Genomic DNA, 20,083 nt, shown 5'->3' on the forward strand with positions numbered 1-20,083 from the left:
TATCTTCTGACAAAGGACATTCCATGTTTTAATTTAGAATTCAGTATCAGATCTTCACAGCAAATTTAGTTAGTTATCCTTCCCCGCTTATTTTTTTAAATATACTTTTATTGAGAAAGCATTATATGTGAAGAATGAAAAACCACAGAAAGAGTTGAAGAAAAAAAATTATTGAAAAGATAAACAAAAAAGTTTCAAGGTCAAGGAAAAAAGAATTTAAAAATCTAAAAAAATGACTTTTGATGTCTGTTGCATTAGTTACAAGCATGATCATTTACTGTTTCCACCATCCCAAATTGTATATTATGATTCCTTTCTTCCCATAATCAGTAAATCCCAAAAGAATCTATTCATTCTTGTCCAGTTTCAGAAAAACTCCACAAAATGTTTTCTGTCTTATAAAACTAATTATTTTCCTTCTCTAAGGAGGTAGATGCTGTTTAATTAATTCAAAGGAACTCAGAACAAAGTTCAAAAAAAACCCCATGGCTTCACTTATCTGTTTATACTTAATCACTTAATATGCTTTAAAAATTATACATTTTAAAATCCTATATTTATTTCTTTTCCTTATCTGTTAATCATGCCACAGGCCATGGGAACATTCTTTTGGAGTTCCAGATTAAATGCTGGTCTGAATATCTATTTTAGCTGTTAAATAATTATAATATAAAGTGATTTAGAAAATTTGGTTGGACCTGGTACCCATTAATGGCTGTGCTGATGCTGCAAACCTCATCTTCCTTCCTTGATTGCTAGTGCTCTACTCATACAGTGTCTGCCAAGTCCCTTCAGGTCCCACAAGCTTCACTAGGAGCTACCAGAAGGCTTCAGGAGATGGCTTGGTTGGTCACATGCAACTCATTTACTGTGTGTTTTACAGGTGTGTACTGCAGGTACTTTTCAATACCAAAGTGGTTTGGATGGTTGAAGACTCACAAAGAAGGCTTCCTGCTTCCATTCCTAGTTTTGCTATAGTATATTACATTAACTCGGTTATTGTGGTTATAAATAACATTTTATTGGATTTTGTAGAAACCAAGCTATCTGAGGTGTATTTTATTAGTAATTTGCAAATTGAGTCAAAAATAATAATGCTATTGGCTTTAAACTGAGAGATGATATATGGTTGTACATATTTTTCCCGTTAACTCTTAGAAAGCTGTGGATTTACTTTAATGCAGAAAGAAAAAAACCCCACCAAAGATGTGTGATATCTCAGGATGAAGTTCACTAGAAATACAGTGTTTTTCAGTGCTGCATCACTGAGTTGTTGCAATTCTACATTTCTTCATTTTAAAGTCAGTTGCACTGGTAATCCATAAGACTAAAATTCTAATTCTATGTACATTGACTTGAAGGTAAGTTCCACTGACCTCAGAACTTTTGTGTAAGTAAGCATCATAGGATCATGCTGTTACTGAGGCTTGAGCATAGGACTATAAGCTTAGATAACTGGTTCTTTAAGGTTTTAACATTACAATTCTGTATTCACATTACATTGTATGAAGTAAGAACATTATGCCTTTCAGACATGTCGGACCTCAGTCTGTAGAAAAAAAGACAGCAATGATGACCCACTTTCAAAACATTTCATGGAGTATATTTGTATTTACCACTGCAAATATATTGTTTGGAAAATAATAATGCTTCTTCATATTTCCAGTTAATTTACATGTCCCTGTGAGCCATGACATATCAAGCAAAGCCAATTTTTTAAAATAGTTTGGGGTACTCATGTATAATGTAATATACAGAATTAATTCATATATCCTACAAGCTTCTATTCAGCAGAAGGTCCTGCCTGGTTATTATGACTGTCTGAAATCTCTGTCACCCATTGCTAAAAGCAAATTTCCAAAGTGCATTTACCTTTTCCCTACTCATGGATGCAGATAAATCACACATATTTTTATTAACTACCTTTGTAAAGAAAGACAGATTGTGGTGAAGAAAGTGTCCCCTACTTAATGTTTATAACTGCAACAGGACCTGCAGCAGCTCATGACTTCAGGCACATCAGCAGAGAGCAACTACAATAGGTGATTGCAGGTTTGATGTTTCATTAAGGATTTCATGCTATAAAGTTTTATGACCCAGCTGAGTTTCTTATTGATCTTTACTGTTTGTAAATATTATGTGAACTGAAGTATAGTACTGATGACTAATCCTGATTAAGTTGTCAGCAATCATAAAGGGATATCAGCAAGAGAACAAGGCATATAATTTTTGTATCTGCACCTGTCATTGTAACATGCTACTCAGCTGTCACCAACAACATAGAATCTTACAGTGAAGTATTTAGGGAGTAGCTAATGCCTAAGCCAACCTCCACCAGATGGGCTCCTTCAAATTATCTTCTTTGCACAATTGAGAATTGTACCAGTTGAAATCCACACGTTTGAAGGGAATCCATCTTGGGGAAATCTAAGTTAGGCAGAGCTGCAGGGAAGATACAAGCAAACTAAACAGATGGATTTCCAAAGGTGCTTTTTTCAAGAGGCAACTGGACTTTCTGGTTTTTCTTTGAAGATGTTTCACTTCTCATCCAAGAAGCTTCTTCAACTCTGACTCAATGGTGGTTCTTGGATGAAAACCAAAACGTCTTCAAAGAAAAAACAGAAAATCCAGTTGCCTCTTGAAAAAAAGCACCTTTGGGACAACCATGACCTGGATGACTGAGGATCTCCATAGGTATATAGGTGGAGGAATCAATGTTTTGGGTTCTCAGTTTTTCCAGTCTTAAATCTGGTGCATTGGATGTCCAGCGGTTTGTTTGAGTTATATTCATAAATTGGCTGGAAATGAGGCTGGCTTAAGAAATTCCTTTTCAGACTTCAACCCTTTCCCCCACTTTTGTGACATGCTTATAGTAGCCTTTGATTAGTCAATCCATCTGCTTCCTACCATCTCTATCAGGAAAGCAAGCACCGATCACTTTTCTTTCCATGGGCAGCTCTTTGAAGATAACATGGTTTTTGTGCATAAAACCTTTTTTTTACTTTGGCTCACCCTTGTACATGATTCTTTTCCATCTGGTATATTTAATGATAAAAAGAATCTTATCATTTTTCTAGCCCCTTGGGCTAGATAGGAAAACTCACAGAACTTTGGCAATGCTACCTGGTTAAAAAAGGGAACCTTTGTTGTAAATCAGGGGTCTTTAACCTTGGCAACTTTAAGCCTGGCGGACTTCAACTCCCAGAATTCCCCAGCCAGCAAAGCTGGCTGGGGAATTCTGGGAGTTGAAGTCCGCCAGGCTTAAAGTTGCCAAGGTTGGAGACCCCTGTTGTAAATGACATTTTTTTTTAAAAAGAAGTTCAGAGTAGATAGGCAGCACAGAAGTTAAAGTAAAATAGTCACCCCAAACAGGTCAATACAAGGTTGAAAACACTATAGCAGGAAAAGACATGTAGAAAGTACCATACCTTTCCAGCTGGCAAGGAAGGATGATATCATATATATTTTTTTTGCCTTCAAGAAACAGTTGATGGCCTATACTTACACTGGAAATACCAGGGCTTACATACCAGTCCTTAGCATGACCATTGTTTTTTAGCTGTAGGAAATATACTTTTGAATATTGCACAAAATTTTGCATTGCAAAATATATTGGAATGGTTTTCCTTTCAATGAAAATGAGAAATATATCTGCAAGCAATTAAAAGTAGACATCAGGGATTGGAGTGGGGAAGGATAGCAATAAATATATGGGCTAATGAAAACCTGCATAAAGTATAATGTTGGACTTTACTTAAGGATTTGGGTGGATAAGCTGCTACTCCATCTCATGTCAGCACTGTGCAAAGCTTTTGACAGAGGTGCTTCACATTGCACAGCAGCTCACAGAAAGCACGTGTTTTCAAGTGATTGAAACAGCAATATTTTCAAGCTTTGAATGGCTATTTATCAAATGGGATCTCTGGGGTGGCAGTGCATGTGCAATTACCTAGAACCAATTTCTGAAGCAATACAAGAACCTGGGAAAAAGTGGTCACTCATTTATTGATTTTAAAAGATAAGTTTTGCATAGCCGCCAGCACATTGCACAGCAACTCTTTTTAAGTACTTTCATAGCTCTATCTTATATTTTCATGATTGCTAAGATTTAGTGTGTGTAGAGGGTGGGGGAACAAAGTGAAAGGTGTGTCTGTGTGAAAACATTTGGTAATATGGCTAGCAAACCTTGTCTGACCTGGAACGCTAAACTGGGTTGGCCTGCTTAGTTGGAGACCATATGAAGAGGTCCAGGCCGGAAGGTTAGACTGTGAATTCAAGAACATCCTGAGAGAAAGTAGTGGCAATCCAGTTGCACATTATTAAAAAAAAAAAAAAAAAACCTACATGGCTATACCAATGCCACTAGGAGTCAGTTGATTTAACAATTATCTGAGCAAGGAAAAAAATGGAATGCTGCAGCCTTTATCTGGGTTGGACTTTCTTTCTGTCCAGAAGATTAATAGTTTACACAAATGCTATACATGGAAAGATGCAATGTCAACATCTTGACTGATCCCAATATGATTTCTAAGATTTCTAAGAGAATAATGTTTCAGTTAAAATAATTCTATATGGTGAAAGTATAGTTCTTTCCTCCTCAGTCTGTCAATCTGTTATCTTAGAGCTTCTCCTCTGTTAAATCATTCCAGAAAATATGAGAGGTGAGTGAAAAGAATCTTTTATTTCAGATTTCTTTGGCCATACTTAAGGACAACGGTTAATAGCTCAAAATTTGCAGTTTTCCTAACAAAGCATATTTATTTACTTACTTGATAGATGTAAAATGCCACTAATATCAAGGTATACTGTAGTACTACATACTGGCAGTTTTGCAGTTCAAAGTTCTGGCCAAGTACAGTTCAAGCAATGTAAATGAACAGAAAATCAATTAAAGAAAATCTCAGGTATGGATCATCCTAAAAACTGTTCTCCTAATTCATCATCATTATCATTACCATGTTGGCCTTGCTGCTTCCTATTTTTTCATTGTTCATCTCATGAAATGCATGTTAATTAGAGTCCTTAAACAAGTCCTTAGTATAAACTCTCCCTTGCAGAAATTGGACTCCCTTGCAAATCTGAATTTATGTATAGGTTCAAGTGAAGAACAGTATCATCTACATGTCTGATCCATATATGCAGCTATTTCTCTGAAACCAAATGAATAAAATTGCTTTTAATTTAATTTAATTTAAATGGAAGTTGGCATGTATTTAAGATTTTAGAAAAACCCCAATTGCAACATTTTCTGCTGTTAGATTTCAAAATACTTCTATAATGGAGTTTCAAAAATAATTAATGCTATTCTTCCCAATGTTACAAGAAGTTGCATTAGCTATGCAGACAGACAGCAATGCTTCCCAAATATTGCACAGTGTTATTTTTACCCTTGTACTGACAAGAAAGAAGAGACCATTGCCACATCGCCTGGTTCCACATGGTTTCAGTACGGGCAAAGGCCATCAGCATGCGGACTTTGGTTTTTAGAGGTAAGTGGTCTGATTATTGTTGGCATGGATTTGGGATTACATAATAAAGGCGGCAGAATCTTGATCCAGGAAATGCTAGTTGTTAGTGCAATTTGGAGGGGGAAACAACGGCAACAACAACATATTATTTTGTTGCCATTTGGGTGATGGAGATTTATTTATTCTTTCCTTATTTTTTAAATTAGTTTAAATAGCAGGTGCTGGATTTATCTGAATTTGGTAGGGGTAGGAAATTTTTTAATGAGTATTGTTTGAGACATTTAATGGAAGATTTGACTGAGAGGGAAATTATGCCATCCTCTTGATGTTAGGCATTACCACTGGATGTGACCTTTTGAAGTTGGCTTGGATAGACAAACAAAAGACTGGAAAAATAGTGGGAAGCATTGTGGAAGGAAGGGTATTAATTTCTTCTCCCCCATCTCCTCCCTGACCCCAATTACCACATTCATTCTTCAAAAATTCCTGGAAATCTGACACCTGAAAAAGAAGTCAGGGATGGAGAATGTGGGAAAACGTGGTTTCCCTTAATTTCCCCCCTTTTATTCTATGCTTCATACCTTTAGCTAAGAGGCAATGTGGGTAAGAATGATGGAGACCACTTCCAAACTTTATCAATATATGGAAGTTGCTGCACATGAGCCTTCCCCGTTCCCTGTGTGGGTTGACAATGAATCTAGAAGTGGCTAAAGAGAAAGTACTGGAAGGAGAGGAATCAAAACACACTGCAATTGAGTAGTTTTAAAAACACATAACCTTAGCATAGGACAGAACTGTAAATATCAAAAATATATTTGGATAGAATTCAATATTTGATCTAAGTATTTGTTCCCCAAATTAGAAGATACTTCATTTTGTGATAAAGTATCAATGAGTCCCGTCTCCCCCCATCCTCTTACAGGTAACATTTGAGCAGAAGACAGCAGGTGAGAGAGTCTGTTGTATATCAATCTTCCTCAAGCTGATGCATTGCAGGTATTTTTGGATTACAGCTTCATCAACCATCTCTAATGATGAGTGATAGCAATTGTAGTTCATCCCATCTGAAAGGCACCAGATTCAAGAAGGTGAATGTTGGCTGCTTTTGCATTTCCATTGTTCCCTTTATAGTTTACAGCAGTAGTGTAAGCAGAGGTTAATAAAGTTTAACTGTACAATCTGTCTGTTGAAGTACAGCAGAGTTCAGTTCTCAAAATATATGAAACAAGAAAGAAGGAAACCATTGTACTCCTCTCAGCAGATTTAGGAGAGGAGCTTCAAGGATTAGGAAGAACAGTTCTTGAATTGTCTTAAGCCTGGTACTGCTTTCTTGCATTAACACTTTGCCTTTCATTTTTGGAAGAGGGCATCAACATCTTATGCAATGCAGCAAAAAAGTGTGCAGTCAAAAGATCAACAAGATACAAAAAAAGGTAATATCAGACTTCATCCAACTCACATAATGCTCCTTTTATATCAGGATTCCCTGCTTTTTGGAGTTGTAGGACTCATAAGAAGTCCTCTATTGTTTTTTCTGGCAAGGAAGAAGAGATAAAACAAGGTCATGATGTGAGTCTCTGAACTGATATGTCAAATTGTGGAATTCATGGATGTGGAACTTTACCAATGTCTGCTTTTATTACCAGCACCTGCAAACTAGAAAGTAACAGAATGAAGACAATGTAGCTTTATGTAAGACAGTGTTTGATTCTGCTACTTGTTTGAGTAGAGAACATATAAGCCTTGACTGAGTTTTGATCTATTGGTGCCATCTACACCAAACAATCAGTTATTATAACTTTACCTGGCTGTGTCAGTTAGCATTTACCATTTCTGAGCCCCAAAAGGCAAATTGTATGAAAAAAGATCTGATCTAGAATTTTCAATTTTCTAATGTTAAAAAAAATCTAGGTATATCTGCAAATTTTGGGGTGGGGTGAAGGAGATATATATTTCCCTCTCCATTTTTCTTTCATGAGAAATCTAGGATCATATCTTACAATTGTAAATGCTGGAAGGTATTCCTCTCATTGGGGACATAGCCTATCATCTACTACAGATGGAATTAGTGCTTACCCCTTGCAATTCAGTTGGCATAAGTAAATCACCTATCATGTAGACATTGTACTGTTTAAAGTCATTGTCTACATTAAAAAAAATCTTATAGACTGAAACAGAGAACTAGTGTTAGTGACTAAGGTGAGGCTGTGAATTTTAATTCCACTGTAGCACAAAGCCAACTGGGTGACTTTGGGCCACTAACTCTCTCTCAGCCTTAGGAAGTTGGCAATGACAAACACTTCTTCAAAACCTTGCAAAGAAAATTGCAGGCAACTGTGTAGGGAATCTCCAGAAATCAGCACTAACATAAGGCACAACATAATCATAATAATGGACTGTGAAGGCACAACATAATCATAATAATGGACTGGAACATATAGTTACTTTGCAGCCCTTGAACTCTGTTTTGCATTATGAAAGAAGCTGAAAATATCTTTTCATGCATTCTTCTCAGAGCTATATTTCCTTTCTATTCTCCAGCCTTCCATCATTGTTACGTTTGGACTTTTTTCCCATTAAATAAATGCTTTCTAGGCAGAAGATGCTTGAATTCAAATAGCTACATGCAGCTGTCAAATTGAATATTAGTCAATAATTCCAAACAGGAAACAGTTCTGTCTGCTAACTTAAAAAAAACCCCCACCATAGTGATGAGCTCAGAATGCTGCTTCCTACTGGTCTGACTTAAGCAATCCAGTAATAAACCTCATGAGTAGACTCATATTTCTACACCTTGGTCGGCTGACCTGCAATAGGCCAGACTGAGGTCAGCTGTCTGGTAAAGAGGATTATATTTTTCAACAAAGATAAGATACAAGAGCAAGAATGATATGCATGCCAGAAGTACTAAGGGTCCTAAAATGGGTAGTATGACAAAATGAGTAGACCAGAATTTATCTTGTAATTTTTGTCCTGGCATTTGCAAGATTGGGGCTAGTTTAAGAGCAAAAATACCTTTAGAACATAAGTACCAAATAAAAACTGATAATTCACAAATGATGAAATATGCACTGTGACGTGGCAATGGCTTTTTGTTGTGTTCTGACATCAGACGCAAGCAGATTTTTAAGGAAAATTACTATATAAAGAATTGATTGCCATTAAATGTTTTTCAATATGTTTCAAGTAAACTTATATGTGAATTTTTTTGAACTTTGGAACTTTTAGCCAGTTTCTAAATATCAACAGAACTCTGCTGGTATTATCACAAAAGTAGGGGAGAGAGGGAGGGAGGGAGGGAGAGACAGAGACAGAGATAGAGGGAGGAAGGGAGGGAGAGAGTCTTCAATTCATTTCCCATCATTCAGGAACACATTATAACCAGCTTTTCTATTTTTGGAGACCCAAAATGATCAAATACTATATTATTCCAAGACGTCTACCTCCACTTTTGAAGCATTTGATACAAACTTTTTCAAGCCCATTATTCCCATTCCAAGAGACTACGGGGTCTTATTATGGTTGGCCACAAGTCAGACAGAGGTTTAGACTGGATTTTGCATTTTAATCCACCCACCAAATCCAATTTTTATCTTTACAAATTACATACATTTTTTCCTGTCATCATTCTTGCTTTTTTGGTCCCAAATATTACTTGATTCTGCTCTTATTGGGACTAGTAAGGACGATGCTTCCCCCTCTGCCTTATTCAAATAAAGTAGAGCAGGGACATATTTTGGAACTGTTGGCCTTTACATCTGCAATGTTACTAGCAGTAGACCAGAACAACAGCAAAAAACTTGATTGGAGCCAGAACAAATATTAAACTTTTTTCATTTAAATAAAGTTTACTTTAATTAATTTGATATAATTTAAATTTAAACCAAGACCAGATGGAATACATCCCAGAGTTCTGAAGAAATTGGCAGATGTGATCTCGGAATCATTGAGCCATATATTTCAAAGGTCCTGGAGTACCGGAGAACTACCAGAAGTCTGGAAAAGAGTTGAAGTGGTCCCAATCTGCAAAAAAAGGGGAAAAAAGGATCCAGAAAACTACAGACTAATCAGGCTGACATCAATTCCTGGGAAGATCCTGGAAAAGATAACCAAGCAATAGTTCTAGAAGCAAGCAAAGTTATAACCAGCAGCCAACATGGGTTTGTCAAAAGTAGATCATGCCAAACAACTCTCATTTCATTCTTTGACAAGGTGACTAAATTAGTGGACCAGCAAAATGCTGTGGATATAGTATACTTGGATTTCAATAAGGCGTCTGACAAAATAGATCATAATCTACTTTTTAGTAAGTTGGAAAAATGTGTGATAGACAGCATCACCATTATATGGATTTGTAATTGGATGACAAACCACATTTCCTAACAGACAGGAAGCAGCAGGTGAAGCTAGGCAAAATCACATCAGATACCTGTACAATTAGCACAGGGCCCCCCGAGGGCTGTGTGTTCTGTCCACCTCTCTCTCTATACCAATGACTGCATCTCAAAAGATCCATCTGTTAAAGTACTGAAGTTTGTAGGTGGTACAATAGTGATTGGTCTTATTTGAGACAACAATAAATTTGCATGCAGACGGGAGCTTGAACTTGCCTTGTGATGCGACCAGAACTCAAAACAGTAGAAATGATGGTAAATTTTAGGAGAAACCCTACTATACTACCACCTCTTACAATACTAGATAACACAGTAGCAACAGTGGAGACCTTTAAGTTTCTAGGTTTTATCATATCTCAAGACTTAAGGTGGACAGTGAACATCAAAAATGTTATAAAAAAGAACAACAAAGAATGTTCTTTTTGCACCAACTCAGAAAGCTCAAACTGCCCAAGGAGCTGCTAATACAATTCTACAGAGGAATTATTGAGTCTGTCATCTGCACCTCTATAATTGTATGGTTTGGTTCTGCAATGCAACAGGACAGACACAGACTTCAGAGGATAATTAGGACTGCAGAAAAAACAATTACTACCCCACCTGCCTTCAATCGAGGACCTGTATACTACATGAGTCAAAAAGAGGCTGTGAAAATATTTACAGACCCCTCACATCCCAGACATAAACTGTTTCAACTCCTTTCCTCCAAATGATGTTTTAGAGCATTGCACACTAGAACAACTAGACACAAGGACAGTTTTCCCCTGCATGCCATCACTCTGCTAAACAACTAAAATCCCACAATACTGTCAAACTATTTACCATATTTTTGGTCTATAAGATGCACTCCCCCTCCCCAAAGTGGGTGGAAATGTTTGTGTGCCTTATGGAGCTAATATTGTGGCAGGGGGAAGTGGGGTTGGGGCAGTGTTCATCATTTTTGCCTGTCACCGCCGCTGCCACCAGGGAATGCTGGAGCCTTCATTGCCAAGCAGCTGGTTGGTGGTTGGATCAGCCTCCCAGAATAATGCCGATCAACTATTCTAGGTGGTGGGGATCACCGCTACTATTCACCACCCCCACCTATTGCCACCATTGCCACTTGCTGCTGCTCACCCCTACTAAATGGCAGTGGTGGCAATCGGGTGGTGATGATAGACGGCAATAGGCAGTTGCAGTAATAGGTGGCGGATGGCAGCAGCAATCCCTGCTGCCTAGAACAGCTGATCGGCAGTATTCTGAAAGGCTGATTCAATTGCCAATCAGCTGCTCAGCATGTAAGACTCCAGCGTTCCCGGCGGAGGCAGCAGACACAGAGAAGGCAGCAATAGCAGCATTTCCAGTCAGCCAGCTCACTGATCAGTGGGGCTACAGGAGGCCGGGATCCAGCTGTTGCTCAGCTGACCGATGGTGGGCGCAATGGGGTAGAGCCCTGCCAAGTCATGTGCTGGGGCTGTGATAATGTGCTGAAGTTAATCAGGCTTTTCGTTGTTTGCTGCAAGGATGCTAGCCATCTGAAAACTAATGGATGGATGCTGGGAGGCAGAGGCAGATTTTTTTTCTTGTTTCCATCTAAAGCTAATGTGCGCCTTATGGTCTGGAGCATCTTATAGACTGAAAAATATGGTACTAAGACTATATTACTATGCTTCTTCACATCCTTCCTATTACCTATCACTTTCTACTTATGACTATAACCTTGTTGCTGATATCTTTACAATTATATTGTTTTATTTAGTTTCCTAGTATGATTTTGATTGCTTATTTAGTATCTTATGATGATAGTGATGAGCTCAGAATGCTGCTTCCTACTGGTCTGACTTAAGCAATCCAGTAATAAACCTCATGAGTAGACTCATATTTCTACACCTTGGTCGGCTGACCTGCAATAGGCCAGACTGAGGTCAGCTGTCTGGTAAAGAGGATTATATTTTTCAACAAAGATAAGATACAAGAGCAAGAATGATATGCATGCCAGAAGTACTAAGGGTCCTAAAATGGGTAGTGTGACAAAATGAGTAGACCAGAATTTATCTTGTAATTTTTGTCCTGGCATTTGCAAGATTGGGGCTAGTTTAAGAGCAAAAATACCTTTAGAACATAAGTACCAAATAAAACTGATAATTCACAAATGATGAAATATGCACTGTGACGTGGCAATGGCTTTTTGTTGTGTTCTGACATCAGACGCAAGCAGATTTTTAAGGAAAATTACTATATAAAGAATTGATTGCCATTAAATGTTTTTCAATATGTTTCAAGTAAACTTATATGTGAATTTTTTTGAACTTTGGAACTTTTAGCCAGTTTCTAAATATCAACAGAACTCTGCTGGTATTATCACAAAAGTAGGGAGAGAGGGAGGGAGGGAGGAGAGACAGAGACAGAATAGAGGGAGGAAGGGAGGAGAGAGTCTTCAATTCATTTCCCATCATTCAGGAACACATTATAACCAGCTTTTCTATTTTTGGAGACCCAAAATGATCAAATACTATATTATTCCAAGGCGTCTACCTCCACTTTTGAAGCATTTGATACAAACTTTTTCAAGCCCATTATTCCCATTCCAAGAGACTACGGGGTCTTATTATGGTTGGCCACAAGTCAGACAGAGGTTTAGACTGGATTTTGCATTTTAATCCACCCACCAAATCCAATTTTTATCTTTACAAATTACATACATTTTTTCCTGTCATCATTCTTGCTTTTTGGTCCCAAATATTACTTGATTCTGCTCTTATTGGGACTAGTAAGGACGATGCTTCCCCCTCTGCCTTATTCAAATAAAGTAGAGCAGGGACATATTTTGGAACTGTTGGCCTTTACATCTGCAATGTTACTAGCAGTAGACCAGAACAACAGCAAAAAACTTGATTGGAGCCAGAACAAATATTAAACTTTTTTCATTTAAATAAAGTTTACTTTAATTAATTTGATATAATTTAAATTTAAACCAAGACCAGATGGAATACATCCCAGAGTTCTGAAGAAATTGGCAGATGTGATCTCGGAATCATTGAGCCATATATTTCAAAGGTCCTGGAGTACCGGAGAACTACCAGAAGTCTGGAAAAGAGTTGAAGTGGTCCCAATCTGCAAAAAAAAGGGGAAAAAAGGATCCACAAAACTACAGACTAATCAGGCTGACATCAATTCCTGGGAAGATCCTGGAAAAGATAACCAAGCAATAGTTCTAGAAGCAAGCAAAGTTATAACCAGCAGCCAACATGGGTTTGTCAAAAGTAGATCATGCCAAACAACTCTCATTTCATTCTTTGACAAGGTGACTAAATTAGTGGACCAGCAAAATGCTGTGGATATAGTATACTTGGATTTCAATAAGGCGTCTGACAAAATAGATCATAATCTACTTTTTAGTAAGTTGGAAAAATGTGTGATAGACAGCATCACCATTATATGGATTTGTAATTGGATGACAAACCACATTTCCTAACAGACAGGAAGCAGCAGGTGAAGCTAGGCAAAATCACATCAGATACCTGTACAATTAGCACAGGGCCCCCCCGAGGGCTGTGTGTTCTGTCCACCTCTCTCTATATACCAATGACTGCATCTCAAAAGATCCATCTGTTAAAGTACTGAAGTTTGTAGGTGGTACAATAGTGATTGGTCTTATTTGAGACAACAATAAATTTGCATGCAGACGGGAGCTTGAACAACTTGCCTTGTGATGCGACCAGAACTCAAAACAGTAGAAATGATGGTAAATTTTAGGAGAAACCCTACTATACTACCACCTCTTACAATACTAGATAACACAGTATCAACAGTGGAGACCTTTAAGTTTCTAGGTTTTATCATATCTCAAGACTTAAGGTGGACACTGAACATCAAAAATGTTATAAAAAAGAACAACAAAGAATGTTCTTTTTGCACCAACTCAGAAAGCTCAAACTGCCCAAGGAGCTGCTAATACAGTTCTACAGAGGAATGATTGAGTCTGTCATCTGCACCTCTATAATTGTATGGTTTGGTTCTGCAATGCAACAGGACAGACACAGACTTCAGAGGATAATTAGGACTGCAGAAAAAACAATTACTACCCCACCTGCCTTCAATCGAGGACCTGTATACTACATGAGTCAAAAAGAGGCTGTGAAAATATTTACAGACCCCTCACATCCCAGACATAAACTGTTTCAACTCCTTTCCTCCAAATGATGTTTTAGAGCATTGCACACTAGAACAACTAGACACAAGGACAGTTTTCCCCTGCATGCCATCACTCTGCTAAACAACTAAAATCCCACAATACTGTCAAACTATTTACCATATTTTTGGTCTATAAGATGCACTCCCCCTCCCCAAAGTGGGTGGAAATGTTTGTGTGCCTTATGGAGCTAATATTGTGGCAGGGGGAAGGGGGGTTGGGGCAGTGTTCATCATTTTTGCCTGTCACCGCCGCTGCCACCAGGGAATGCTGGAGCCTTCATTGCCAAGCAGCTGGTTGGTGGTTGGATCAGCCTCCCAGAATAATGCCGATCAACTATTCTAGGTGGTGGGGATCACCGCTACTATTCACCACCCCCACCTATTGCCACCATTGCCACTTGCTGCTGCTCACCCCTACTAAATGGCAGTGGTGGCAATCGGGTGGTGATGATAGACGGCAATAGGCAGTTGCAGTAATAGGTGGCGGATGGCAGCAGCAATCCCTGCTGCCTAGAACAGCTGATTGGCAGTATTCTGAAAGGCTGATTCAATTGCCAATCAGCTGCTCAGCATGTAAGACTCCAGCGTTCCCCGGCGGAGGCAGCAGACACAGAGAAGGCAGCAATGGCAGCATTTCCAGTCAGCCAGCTCACTGATCAGTGGGGCTACAGGAGGCCGGGATCCAGCTGTTGCTCAGCTGACCGATGGTGGGCGCAATGGGGTAGAGCCCTGCCAAGTCATGTGCTGGGGCTGTGATAATGTGCTGAAGTTAATCAGGCTTTTCGTTGTTTGCTGCAAGGATGCTAGCCATCTGAAAACTAATGGATGGATGCTGGGAGGCAGAGGCAGATTTTTTTTCTTGTTTCCATCTAAAGCTAATGTGCGCCTTATGGTCTGGAGCATCTTATAGACTGAAAAATATGGTACTAAGACTATATTACTATGCTTCTTCACATCCTTCCTATTACCTATCACTTTCTACTTATGACTATAACCTTGTTGCTGATATCTTTACAATTATATTGTTTTATTTAGTTTCCTAGTATGATTTTGATTGCTTATTTAGTATCTTATGACGATCACTAAGTGTTATATCTTATGATTCTTGATTAATGTATTTTTATATACATTGAGAGCTTATGCACTGAAGACAAATTCCTTGTGTGTCCAATCACACTTGGCCAATAAAGAATTCTAGTTTTAAAAAAGAAAACCCACACTTAATGTGTAATCCTTAATGGAACTACATCTACATAGAGGGAAGTAAGCAGTGGGGTACCCAAAGGTTCTTCTTTTAGGCCCAGTACTCTTTAATATATTCATAAACAATTTAGATGAGGTATGGAAGAGGTACTCATCAAATTTGCAGATGACACCCAACTGGCAGGAATAACAAACACCTTAGAAGATAGGCTCAAGATCTCAAGAATCTTCCTCTTCTAGTACATTAAAAATAACCATTTGATGGCAACTTAAGGCCTTTGTTGCATGTAGCCCTGAACCTCAGTGTTCTTAAGGTGGATTGTAGTATTACAACTCTCACCCTTTCTTATTTGCTAGCTGGACATTATAACACTTTAGCTCAAGTGGGCTTAAAGTAGTGATAGACTGGATTATAGCTGATTCATGTAGATGCATGAGATGGTAGACTGAATGAAAGCTGTTCAGTGATCAATCACAGGTACGCTTCTATATTTAATTGTTCTGTCTAGTTGCTCTTTCCTTCCTATAGTTCTGTATACTGTATGACAATTTAGAAAAAGGAAAAGAAAATCTATTTGCTACTGATATTTGATTATACTATTTGGATTTATTCCTTTGTGGAATTATTTTTTAATGTAATGGTTTTTTTTGGATGTTATTTTGTCTTTTTCTAGTTCTGCAAATCTTCTTTTGGCATGCTGAGAGCTGTTGTCTGCAAGGTGATTTGTTGAGTCAAGATTCCACAGAAAAAGTTGGCATCAAGGCGTGAGTAATTGGAGTCTGAGCAAGCAGTACAAAAGCAGGCACACCCAGGATCTCTACCCATTTATCAAGCATTCTTGACACACCCAAGAATGGAGAAAATCCCCAAATAATCCTTCAGGTTTTATACGCCTAGGGACACAAACTGATTTTGTGTTTTTTTCTTTTCTTTTTTTTTTTTCAAATATATAAGATATATATCTTGTTTTTAAGATTTTAAGAATTAAAATCTTAACAAATGGGTAGCTGGTTCACCTATACTAACCCATCATTTGTTTAACCAAGGATTCATACAACATAATAAATAAAAATCAAACAAATCATTTTAGGACTCTTAGCGTGTAGTGTGGATTCAATTGTTACAGCAATAGCACTTAGACTTATATACCACTTCACAGTGCTTTACAGCCCTCCCTAAGAGCTTTAACAGAGTCAGCATATTGTCCCAACAATCTGGGTTCTCATTATAGTTCTTATAGTCAGCAGCATAGTAGGAGGTTCAAGCAGCATAGTAGGAGGTTCAAGACAATCAAAAAGGGGCTCATGGCATTGCCATCTGTGCCTCACTCCTGAGAATCCAAATTACATTCCCATCCCTTTGGACTCACCATTTGGAAGCTAGTGCCCATTGCTGATGCTGTTTGTAATAGACAAGTCAATGCTCTTAAAAATATTTGACTTCTACTTTGATTGCTGTTTGGACCAGTTCCCAAAAAGGTCCATGGTGGTTAATGAGGTCGATGGTGGTTAATGAATGTGGAAGTTAGTTCAAGTTCAGCTGGAAGACATCAATTTGATTAAAGCTTGTTATTTTTATTTTCTGGAAATAGCGTGCTCATCTTTCCAGTAATTTTTCTTATCAGTAATGATATCTGTAAAAGCCATAGATATGCAAACTTCAGTATTGGTATATCTATAGCTGTATCTAGTTCCTATCCTAAAGGATTTGTGTAAAGTAGCAGTGTAATGGCTGATTGTACTTTTCCCCCATTTTATTTGATCATATGTGTAGTTTAACATTGTATAACATTGGTTATATAAACTGGAATTCTACTAATATATAAATTCTCTCTCTCTCTCTCTCTCTCTCTCTCTCTCTCTCTCTCTCTCTACACACACACACACACACACACACACACACACACACAATCTGAGAGGTGTAAGGTGTCTAGGTTATGAATTGCTTTCCTTGAGTATATTCCTCTATGAAAAGATTACATTCTGTTTTTCCAATTTTTTCTGCTTCTTTTGCTTAACCATTTCACTCAGTGAAAAAATTTGTTTTGGCTATATGCAGTGAAACAATATCAAAACTGCTCTCATAGTGTTTGCAAAGTGGTTGAAATGTGATTTCTTGAATGTATAATAGCAAAGATCTCTTCTTTCACATTGCAGTGAGCTAACACATGTTTATTGTCTAGGTTCTATAATGAATTTTACAGTGGCTGGGTGTGTCTGTCTGAAAAGGTCCTTGAATCACTCCTTGTATCATTATTACTACACCCACAGGAATTTACGTCCCCAGGTAAGATGTGTTTAAAACGGAGAGTGAAAGACTACAGTTAAAGAAGCCAGGCAACCGGTTCCAGTTGCCCCCTGCACGAAAGAGAGGGGAAAAGACAAATAGTGCAGGTATGTTTTATGTAGCACAATGTTGGTAACTGTAAATCATCTCCTCTAGCAATCATCAGGAGGGATAAAGTATTTCTGAATCTTAGCTGGGAGGCTACTGATTCATGGTTATAAGGATTTGTTAACAAAATTAATCGGTTTCATTGGTTTGGAATCATTCATCTTAAAAGACTTGCAGCTTTTGGGAAAGATAAAGGAGATACTGTTACCCAGAGTGAAACAGATATTTTTTAAAAAGAACTAAAAAGTAGGGATTAAAGCACATGTTCCGTGTAAAGTTTTTAAAAGCTTCCTGCTTGCTTTAGAAAGTTGCATTTCAGTGTGATCTGCTCTGTTCTTATACCAGGTGCTTCAAAGGTAGAAAAAAAATATCTGAATAATCAGATTTTTCAAAGTCAGATAGAAGTTTAGTACTCTTTGCGCCTTGGAAAGAATAGATTAAATCTTGCTTAGTGCTTTGCAGTTGATTAATGCTTTGAAAATGGTGAATACTTTGAATAAAGTGCTATGTTTGTAAGAATTTCCCCCCTGAGCGATTTGAAATAAATGGGCAAAAGGTTAATGGAGAAAAAATGGTAAGAGATAGAGGACACATATGAAAATAATGTTCTAGAATTGTTTTTTCCCCTCTTTGACCAGGAAGACTGAAAGGCTATTATTTTTATGCCTTTGTGTCAGTGTTGATTCCTGGCAACTGCATGGACTAGACTATCTGTATTTCTGGCCTGGTTTTGCATGGGATGTACATAAAAATAATGCCCAGTATAGCATGTGATTTTTCAGTGGGCCATGGATCAGTCAACCACCAGTTTACATCAAAATGCAATGGATTAAACAACATTAATTCCTAGCTATATTCTTATCTTTCTTTTGACATCTGTGCTGTTAGTAAAAAAAAAATCATTCCAGAATTGATCAAGGTTTTCAGTGTCGCTGTTCAGCCAATATTTATGTCTATTAGTCTTGATGAAAATTCATGGCCAACCATGATAGAATGCCTCAGTATAACAGTCTTTCATCTTCTGTATGAACAAGACAGGGCATGTTGTGTTTCCACTGCTTATCTTCCCCATTTTTATTTTATTTCTTCCCATTTATTTCTAACAGGGCTCCCAGATTGTTGTTCTGCTTATGCTCTTGGGGTCTTCACCAATGATCAGCTGCCTTTGTGCTTGTTTATTGATCTTAACAATGAATCATATTACTGTTCATTGGATTTGGGAAGCGGGGTTAAAAGTGGTGACCATGGCTTTATTGTGTATGCTTGGTTTTTTTCATGTTTCGATTTGGTAGTAGGCACTTCATCTCTATTACTCTGGCTGCCAAGTGTAATTTCTTTCATCAATACTTTCTCTCTCTTCTTAGGACTGGTTTGCAATTATATATATATAACAACAACATTACAAAGCAATCCTAAAGAAGTGCTGATAATTTACCATATCCATGTTATCACTTTTGTCATTGATTATATGGTTTATGTCCATTTAAGGTAACTCATGAATATTGTGAACCCCATCATTATGTGGATATTCCTTCTTCTGGGTAAGTATTTTCTATGTATGCAAGTGAAAAATATTAGATGGACCTGATAAGGTAGATCAAGGCAATAGCTAATATCGCCTATTAATGCTGGTTGACCTCAAGAGAACTGCCTTGGATCTGTTTATACTGAATAATTATCCTATATTCAACTTTCCCTTTGTGGAGAACATAGTGGAGTAATATAGAGAACACTGGAAAAAGCAAATTATTTCAAGGTGTGATGGAATGTGCATCCGGAGAAGGAGTGTGTGTGTATGTATGTGTGTGTGGAGGGGGGGATCCTGACCATGAGCACCATGATTTCCCAGGGAAGAAATAGTGCATTCCAAGGAGGAGCTCAAATGAAGAGACTTCACAGTCCTGAGATGGATGGAAGGAAGGGAAGAAGAGATTCAGGATTGCCACACCCAAGAATCTCTCAGGGTGTAACTAGTAGCTTAGAAGGGAAGTAGGTTAGAAGGGAAGTAGGTTAGTTTACGAAGACACAAGCTTTGTAGCTTAAATAAATTAAGTAAAATTACTGGCTAACAACAATTGAACAAATAAAAAATATTAATAATAAAAAAAACCTTTCAAACCACAAAGAACAATTACAGAGCTCCCTTCCCTCTTGGTTCAGCACCTGAGGGAAAAACCTGGTCTTCAGGGCCTTCCAGACTGTAAGGAGTGTAGGGGTCCACCCCATACCAGGAAGAAGCTATTTTAGATGGTTGATCCATCTACAGAAATGGCTGGCTTCCTAGGTCCCACTAGATGACAACATTTAAGAGCAGAGACCTGGAATGAAGGCAGAATCTCATCTGCCATCATCAGGCTTTTGTATTGTGTTTGTCTGTGAGTCAGACTTTTACAGTTGTTTGACTGACTCATGACAGAATCATTCTGCCATCAGCAGTTCGATGAGGCAGA

At 37.9% G+C, this 20,083-nt stretch overlaps 1 protein-coding gene across 2 annotated transcripts in view; it reads left to right on the top strand.

Moving 5' to 3' along the window:
- Window positions 1–17,499: 17,499 nt before the first annotated feature.
- The window catches only part of LAMB3 (laminin subunit beta 3), a 53,344-nt gene continuing 50,760 nt past the window's right edge, over window positions 17,500–20,083 (top strand). The window contains exons 1-2 of one of the 2 annotated variants that reach the window (XM_026675198.2): window positions 17,500–17,632; window positions 19,122–19,174. In XM_026675198.2, the coding sequence (XP_026530983.1) occupies window positions 19,129–19,174 (46 nt within the window). In that variant the 5' untranslated portion in view covers window positions 17,500–17,632; window positions 19,122–19,128. Of the gene's footprint in view, window positions 17,633–18,997; window positions 19,175–20,083 lie in introns of both variants that reach the window. The other variant, XM_087959592.1, reaches the window with a different exon arrangement.

The sequence above is a fragment of the Notechis scutatus genome, chromosome 3 (genome assembly GCF_049901735.1).
Source record: "Notechis scutatus isolate UNSWTSFEM ecotype Mainland chromosome 3, rNotScu1.2, whole genome shotgun sequence".
In the NCBI taxonomy this organism is placed as follows: Eukaryota; Metazoa; Chordata; class Lepidosauria; order Squamata; family Elapidae; genus Notechis; species Notechis scutatus.